The sequence below is a fragment of the Hibiscus syriacus genome, unplaced genomic scaffold, assembly GCF_006381635.1.
Source record: "Hibiscus syriacus cultivar Baekdansim isolate YM2019G1 unplaced genomic scaffold, ASM638163v2 tig00000764_pilon, whole genome shotgun sequence".
NCBI lineage: Eukaryota > Viridiplantae > Streptophyta > Magnoliopsida > Malvales > Malvaceae > Hibiscus > Hibiscus syriacus.
The window spans coordinates 335,428-344,147 of NW_024061820.1; the positions used below are offsets into that span (position 1 = coordinate 335,428).

At 34.9% G+C, this 8,720-nt stretch overlaps 1 protein-coding gene across 4 annotated transcripts; it reads right to left on the reverse strand.

Annotated features, from left to right (window-relative positions):
- Positions 1-457: 457 nt before the first annotated feature.
- LOC120215348 (L-ascorbate peroxidase, cytosolic-like) lies at positions 458-2,501 on the reverse strand. 4 transcript variants are annotated; one of them, XM_039213072.1, is made up of 10 exons: positions 2,406-2,501; positions 2,181-2,306; positions 1,911-2,085; positions 1,752-1,817; positions 1,479-1,527; positions 1,304-1,386; positions 1,116-1,195; positions 915-1,017; positions 736-794; positions 458-639 (listed from the first exon to the last, which is right to left on the reverse strand). In XM_039213072.1, the coding sequence occupies exons 2-10, from the start codon at positions 2,297-2,299 to the stop codon at positions 624-626; spliced, it is 750 nt and encodes a 249-aa protein (XP_039069003.1). In that variant the 5' UTR covers positions 2,300-2,306; positions 2,406-2,501; the 3' UTR covers positions 458-623. The 4 variants fall into 4 exon arrangements, with proteins under 4 accessions (XP_039069003.1, XP_039069009.1, XP_039069016.1 ...); XM_039213078.1 differs by having other exon boundaries at positions 2,181-2,304; positions 2,393-2,493; XM_039213085.1 differs by having other exon boundaries at positions 2,181-2,304; positions 2,403-2,474.
- Between the last annotated feature and the right edge of the window lie 6,219 nt (positions 2,502-8,720).

Consider the following 8,720-nt stretch of genomic DNA (forward strand, 5'->3'; position numbering starts at 1 on the left):
GAAAAAATGTCCAAAATCTTAGCTTGTCATGCCAAAAGAATATAGGATCCTATAATAGATACAAGAATACCAAGTCTATAAAACCTAGCGTTTTCCCTAGTGGCATTCCATTGAGGGAAAAAGGCCCCCATCGATTAGGTCAAGCTCCGTGGAGGTATTATCCCTAAAGGCTCAATCCTTAATATTGGAAGCGCAATCGGGGACTAATATTTGCAAAGCAAGGTCAAACCAATTGCCTTAAATTAGGAAAGGGAAATGCAAATGACTAACAAATGATACCCAGAGCAGCATTATCAAGAAGGAAGAGAATCTGTAATAGCATGCTGAGAAATCACGCAGCTACAGTGATGCATTATCGAATCATATCAGAATTATCCACATGAAGTCGAAATTAAAAGGTGAAATTAGCGCGCTTATTTACCAGAAATTGTATATTATTATCGAGAAAATGCTTAACTTCGACCAGAAATCTCCACTAACGTCGTTCAACAAAATAAAACTGCAAATACCCATATTTTTTCAAGCAACAACTGCCTATTCACTAACTTCTTTCAGATCACAAAACCCAATACATTCTGTGGAGGCAAATGTTGTTGGCTTCTTCCTATTCCGCAACCACAAGCTTATGCATCAGCAAATCTGCAAAATGAAATAGAAACCATCAGTAAAGAAAAAAAAGAGCCGGGTGAAACCATGAATAACATCATTCAAATAAGAAATTAACGCGAAGGTTACCCAAGCTCAGAGAGCTTCAGGTGAGCTTCAGCATACTCAGTAAAGAAGGCATCCTCATCCTGCAAATAATGGAAACCCATCAAAATAAATAAACAAAATTGAACTTATCAACGACAAATTATCAACGACAAATTGTATGAAACCATTGAGCCATTGATATGAAGGGAAGTGTAGCATACGGCGGCATATTTATCAACCAATGGACGGAAAGAAGGATCAGACAAGAGAACTTTGTCATTTGGCAGCTGCAGAAGGCCTTCCTTCTCTCCTGACAAGAGCTCCCTAAAAGTATAACCAAATCAGCATGAACTCAACATGTTATTATTAGCAGCAATGAAGGAAAAAAGCATGAGTACAAAAAAGGAGAGAAAGAAACGCACTTGAAGTAAGAGTTGTCAAAGATGAGAGGGTTGGTAGTCCAAGGTCCCTCAAATCCAGACCTCTCCTTGTGGCACCTTCCCTATATCAAGAACAAAGAAGAAGCGTATATACCATTAAACGGGTGCACACAAATAATATGTCAAATCAAATTGAATGAAAACATGGGATCTGTAGATTATTAACAGACCAGGGTGTGACCACCAGAAAGAGCAACAATATCCTGGTCGCTGAGACCCATTGAGCACCAAACCTGTCTCAAGTGATCAGCTCCTGCAAGTATTAATCACAAGATTAAATCAAGATCATCGTCAAAATTAACGGTGTCTAACAAAGAAATTCCGGAATAAACTGTAGACACTAACCCTTGGTAGCATCAGGAAGACGGCCCTCAGGTGGTGGGTGAGGCTTGTCCTGGAATTTGGTCATAAAAAACTAGTGAGTAATGGTATTGACAACTTCAAGAATTAAAATTTGCTACAATTGCTAAAGACAAGGGAAACTAACTATTGTTTTTATACATCTAATAATTATAAAAAGTTGAAATCGATCTAAAAGTATTTCACCATCTACAATTGCATTAACATTTCCAAAAAAAAACTGTTGCAGAAATGAGGGCATAGTTCAGATTGGCTAACCTCTCTTCCGGGATGGAAGGGAATTTCAGGACCACCAGTAATCTCAACGGCGACAACGCCAGCAAGCTACAAATTATCCAAACACGCAAAGCAAAAGGTCAAAATCAGCCAAATCATAAATAAAACAGAAAGAAAGAACAGATCGATTCAAACTAAAACCTGATAGAAGTCAGCATAGGAAAGGATAGGGAACTGCTCCTTGATCGGCTCGAGAAGTCTAACGGCGATATCGAGGCCGTTGTTAGCACCGTGTGCGAGCTCAGCAAGCTGCTTCATGGTTCCGAATGGACCCCCGGTCTTGGTCTTAACATCGAAAGTTCCAGCTGAGTGCCATCTGTCATCCACGATCATCGTCCGGTCCATCAATATCATCAGTCTCAGAACCAAAGCTGTAGATCAGACGACAAATGAAAAAAAGGAGAAGCTTACGCCAGACGGAGCATCAGAGGAGCACAGTTCTTCTCAGCGATGAGACCTCTGAGCTTCCTCTTAGCCTTTTCAACTGCCTTCTGGTATTCCTCGCTCACAGTTGGGTAACACTTCGTCATTTTCTCTGTTTTTAACGAAAACAGATTCATATTAACAAAATGAGAAAATTCAAATCAAATAAAAAATCACAAACTTCAGATCCGAACTCAAACCGTAAATAACTTTTTTCGTGAGGTAACCGAGAGAGTAATGGAATGATTGATAAACCCCAAAACAACGCAATGGACACGAGCCGAGCTCGAGCTCACTTACATGGGAGGTGGAATATATAAAGGAGAGTGGAGATAGAAGGAAGGTTCTAGTAGCTTATTATCAGCCGTTGGATTGAGTTATGATCTTGTGGTTGGTGTTTGCTTTAGGAATTGACGAATTTGATTTTGGTTTAAAATTCACGATGTGCAGCTGTGCTCGTGAGGTAGGTGGCTGATTAAAGGAGTTAATTGTGCTTGTTTATTCTTTTTTTGAAGGAAATAAATAATGGTCAAATTATTGTCTGAATGTCGGAGTGAAAAAAATAACATGCGGAATTTCGAAATGACAGATTTGTCCCTATAACAATGATAAGATATTTAATTTGCTGCCTTTGTATTTTTCCCATGCTATTTCGTTCTTCAATTTCCGACATTAAAGTTACATTTTATCTAAAATTGGTGTATTATATATATAAATATTAATATAATGAGGAGATATATTATATTTTTAAAAATTTATATTTAAATTAAATATATTATTAATGAAAAAGATAGTTATAAACACTTAAAAATTGAATCTTCCCTTATTAACTGTATGATAAAAATGAAAATTATTTTATTTATACAAAAATAATTGATGTGTCTTTATTGATATATGTTGATTTTTAATTGATATAGTTTAATTTTATGTTTTTTAATAATTTATCATGATTATGCGATAATATTTATTAATTGTTTGTTTAACCATTAAGAATATATAAACATTCTACAAATATAAATATTTTAATCTATAATCGTAAAAGAAAATAATATTTTTTAACCATGGCTAGTATGTAAATTTAACAGTGTAATTTAACACTTAACATTTATTGGGTGGATAATTATTAACAACGATTTATATTTAATTAGGATGAAAAAATTAATTTTTAACGTCATATCTATTTTTAAGTGAATAATTTCAAGTAACGGAGAGTTACACTACAGTTGCCGCATGGGATAGGAACGGCAAGTAGGGTATTTTCGTTTTTCCATTTATTGTTGAGTAAATTTTAGGGCAATTTTAAAAAATTAATACCGTGGAAAATACTTGTAATACAGTGTGAACGCGGCCGAGGCAGAGAAGATTCCATCGAAACAATGATACAGCACCGGGCGTTTCACAGAAGAATTGGTCAAACAAAAACTCACACTTTTGTAGCGGACCAAAAGCTGCAATAATCCCATTCCTCTAGGGGCTCGAGCTTCTCCAATTGGTAACCGCCACGTGGGTTAAGTAATCACGACCTCCTTTCCATTGTGAGGTGTCCGCCGGAGTTTAGAGTCCACGTTCACAGAAGCAACCGCTTTGGCCACTATGCACGTTGGTCTATTTAAAAAAACCACTATATTAATTCTAATACATCAATATAAGTATTTAATGTTATTTATTAAATAAATATTTTGAAATATTACCTTTCCCGTTGGCTATCCACATAAAGATTGTATGGCATAAATCACTTTGTATAATTACACGTAATGATATAATTTAAAATTAAAAAAAAAGTACTCCACAGCTTGCATTTATGTCTAAATACTATGACGGTGACAATATTTTTTTGGGTAAGTTATATGGATGGTATATTTTATTTTTTATTTATCTTATTTTAGTTATTGATTTTGACAAAGTAAGGTTTTGGTAATTTATGTTATCTATTATCTTATTTTGATCCTTGAATTGTTAAATCTTGTTGCTTTGATGACGAGGCATATTAGTAAAAAAAAGTTAATTTCTAATTTAACCCTTATACTTTTAAAACTTTATATTTTTCATCTTATTCAAACAAAAAAACTTAAAAAATCCTTCTCTCGAAATTTCTCACTTTAACCCTAACCCTAACCCTAACCCTAACTGTTATCATTGTAGTCATTAACGTTAGGGCTGTAAATGAGCAAGGTGAGTTCGAGCATTACTGAGCTCGACTTGAAAACTCTAAAATAGAGCTAGATTTGGCTCGAAAACTCACGAGCCTAAAATTTTAAACTCGACTTGAACTTGAATCATAAATTGAAGATCTAAATAAAAAACAATTCTTAAACTTAACTCGATTGAAGCTTGAACTTGAACTCAAACTTGAACCTTAAGTACATGAAAATCTTATACTACATTTAAAAAAACAAATAAATGTTAATATTATTAATAATTTAATTTTAAAAAAATAAATTTTTAATATATTATTTTTTCGAATTGTTCAGAAGCTTTTCGAGTCGAGTATCAAGTAGATCATTTCGGCTCCTTAAGAACTCGAGCTCGAGTCGAGTATTTATCAAGTTTTGACTGAGTCGATCTCGAATAGCTCGCGATCTGTCTCGGCTCATTTATAACCCTAATTAACGTCATCAACCCTTGCATGCCCCTAATTAAAAACACAATACTTTCACACTCTAGTCGTTGTGCGTTGTGTTAATAACCACACCTCTGTACTAAACACCCCACCTCTCTTCTTAATTGTTTGTCTAAATCTCAATAACCCCGAGAACTTCTCGACTCCCTCTAGTGGTTAGGTTTCTTGTCATGTAACATAGTCTTGTTGTGGCTTAGGAGGCTGGAACACGTATTTTATTCTAACGATAGTACGATTTTGAATAAAAGTGTAGCTATAGATGTGCACGCAGTCTGCTGGATTTGCGAGATAGATAAAAACCACTTATCACCTTACAAATCTTCTACAGTAAGCCTTTCGAATTAGTCGAAGGTGGTGTAAACCCATTTTGTCTAATGCCTATAGTCCTATACTATTACATTTCTTTTGTTGACTTGTATAGCATGAATTCAATTGCTGGTATTACCTACTTAAAAATAAATCAAAAGCATCTGTTGCATTTAATTGTTTTCTGCATTTGGTCAAACTCAGTTTAATTCCACTATTTTAGTTGTTCAGTGTGTGATGGTCGATTGTATGTATCTCGGAATATTGTGTTCAATGAGCATATTATTTTCATACGCTAATAAATTATTGGTATCTAGCTCTGCATCTACTGAACATCGGTTAACATCGTTACCTGTATTTTTAGTTTGTACATCATCGCCTGTTGTTTCTGGTGAACATGCGTTATCATCTAATGCTCACGAATTATCTTTTGGTGCTCATATTTTGGATGATTCTACTAATGCTGCGTCTTTAGGAGGTTTTACAATTGTTTCTAATATTGTTCTGTCCTCTTATGATACTCCTATAGAACTTGTGCCATCGTCCTTAAATTCTGAAGTTGTTATCTCAATAAATCATCATTCAATGGCCACCTTAAGCAAGGCTGACATTTTCAAGCCTAAGGTATATTAGCAGCAGTGTAATGTTGTACCCTCAAGGATATACGGAAGGGGGACGGGTGAGCATAGTCGTACCCCTGAAAATTTAAAATTACCATATATTTTATATTTTTCATATGTATTTTCTATTGAAAATCCGTTTTCGCCTCCTACTAAATTTTAAAATATCGTCATCCTAACATAAAATTTTGCATGGATCTCCGGTACATTCTACCATTCAGGGGACATTTTTCATACCGAGTAGAAGGCAATTGTCTTCGTAGAACAAAATACCTTGTTGGCGAATAATACATGAGAATTTGTGATCTTTCCAGCATGTCAGAAGGTTATTGGATGTAAGTGAATTTTTCGAATTAAGTATAATATTGATGGGTCGGTGAATAAGTACAGAGCACGTCTGGTGGTTAAGGACTTTTCTCAAGTACCAAATAATGATTTTATGGACACATTTAATCATATCGTCAAATTCTTTATTATTAATGTTTAATTACTACTTGTTGTCATTCGAAATTGAAAAGTGTATCGAGTTAATAATACATTTCTCGATGATGACCTTCTTGAAGACGTGCATGTGCATCAACCATTTAGTTTTGTTTAAAAGAAATAGGATTGTACTACTACCTTAGTTTGTAAATTGCAAGGAGCCTTGTACGATCGTCGTCAAGCCCCTCAGAATTGATTCTTCAGCCTGAAATTGTTCCCCGGTAGTGTAGGTTTTAAACCATCTATAGTTGATATATCGCTCTTTTTAGTATTATATTAATATATTTGATAGTGTACATCGACAATATTTTTATCAATTATAAAATTGTAGATCATATTCCATTAGTGATCATATTCCTGTTTCATTCTTCTTTTAAATAACTAATTAACTAGTGTGCACCTCATTTTTATATTAGCATATCCATATAACGGTCAAATATGTTTTCCAATGATTTTTTATAAACAGTATTTTGAGATTGACACATATTTTAATTTTTTTAATTAATGTTTTATTAAAACTTTTAAAATGAATCTAATCTCAGTTTTTAAGTCTAAAATTTATACTCTAACTCCTTCAAAAATTACACTCTTTGCTTTTTTTATATATATATAGATTTTATACACGTATAAAATATTAAAATCATCTAAATATGAAACTATAAAATATATAAAAGCCAATAAAAATATTATTTTTCTTATTTTTTAATGTTTTTAAAACTTATTGTTAAATTAATGTCAAACATCTAATTATCAATTAAAAAAACAAATGCATTCACCATTTTCCTAAACCAAAAGGCAAGATTTTTTTTTGGATAAGTAAATTATATTTCATCCAAAAGAAACAGCATTAGCTACTACAAACAACCTGCCTCAACCTAGATCAAGTCCCAATTTGTGTACAAGTATCTATTGCCATCATCAACTCTGTGTGTACTAAGGCTATACATTTTGGTTTTCACCGCTACCTTAATTCTATTTACAATTACCTCACTAGTGCTTGAAAGACCTCGAAACTGCCTGTGGTTGCGTTCTTCCCAAATATAATAAAGGAACCCGATCCAAGCAAGCTTAAGGATCGAACTGCGAAGGGTTTTGCCCTTCAAGTTCTCGATCAACCAATTAAGGCGCTGATCCCAACTGAAATTCACACAGCGAATCCCACACAGTCGTAGAACAGCACTCCAAACATCCTTAGCATAAGGGCAGTCAGCAAATAGATGATCACGTGATTCCCTGCCAGAACCACATACCATACATACATCATCAATATCCAAACCAAAACGTACAAGCATGTCCTTAGTTGGCAGCCTATCGAGGGTAACCATCCACGCGATAAGGGAAAATTTTGGAATATGAAAAGGGAACCAAATAATCTTGTGCCAGCTCACCTTCTCTTTGCTAATTCGAATACTATCACATATCCATTTACCATTGATTTGGATCAAATCGGTACCAGGAACAAAGAATCTCCTCGCATTATCTCGAAGTCTCAGTAGTTTGCTTAAAATCCAGCTGTAATGAGGCTTACTAATAACCTCCTAGTAACTTTCTGATTTAAGACAGTAAGCCTTTATCCAAGCTATCCACAATGAACCAGCATTAGCTAGGATATTCATAATTAGCATCAGGCAGCACGATTTACTCCATAGAGCAAGGTCCCTGAGTGTCACGCCCTTTTAAAAAAAATGCATACAAAGTTTCTCCACTTCCTTAATAATCCCTTTAGGAATGATAAGCTGCCTACACCAAAAATTAAAGATGCTGAATAGAACAGATTTGACTAACTGCAATCTTCCTCAAAAACTAAGTTTTTTGTTAGACCATTGCCTCAATTTGTCCTTAATTCTTTCCAGCAGAGCAGTGCAGTCTTTACCAGTGAGCTTGCGGGTAACTAGGGGAACCCCTATATACCTAACAGGGAGCTGAGCCATTCTAAACCCAATGGCTAGCCGGATCTGATCGAGGGTAGTTTGATTCAAGCCACTAGCAAAGAACTCAGTTTTCGAGACATTCAACTTAAGTCCTGAAAGCTCATAAAACTTTTCTAAAGTACTTTGAACACCAAGCACAGACTCAAGGGACCCATGACAGAAAACTAGAAGGTCATCCGCAAAGCAAAGATGGGTTAATTGAATTCTTTTACATTTTGGGTGAAAACGAAAGATTCCTTTCATGGCTGCATCATTCAAAAGAGATGACAAAACATTTATCACCATGACAAATAAGTAGGGTGATAAGGGATCACCCTGCCTAACCCCCTTTGCACCCTTAAAAAACCCCACCAGGCTGTCATTCAGTGAAACAGAATACATGGGTGTAGTAATGCATGCTCTAATCCAATTGCAGAATTTATTAGGAAGTCCCAAGGCTCCAAGAACATACAGCAAAAATTCCCAATTGACAGAATCAAATGCCTTCTGGAGATCTATTTTGATAGCACATCTAGGAGATAAACTCTTCCTAGAGTAACCTTTAAACACTTCCTGTGCTAATAGAGTG

Coding starts and splice junctions, on each gene's coding strand:
- LOC120215348 (XM_039213072.1), bottom strand. CDS start 2,299: ATGACGAAGTGTTACCCAACTGTGAGCGAGGAATACCAGAAGGCAGTT. Junction 1,818..1,910: donor CCTATGCTGACTTCTATCAG/GTTTTAGTTTGA, acceptor GATAATTTGTAG/CTTGCTGGCGTTGTCGCCGT. Junction 795..914: donor TGGTTGATAAATATGCCGCC/GTATGCTACACT, acceptor CATTATTTGCAG/GATGAGGATGCCTTCTTTAC.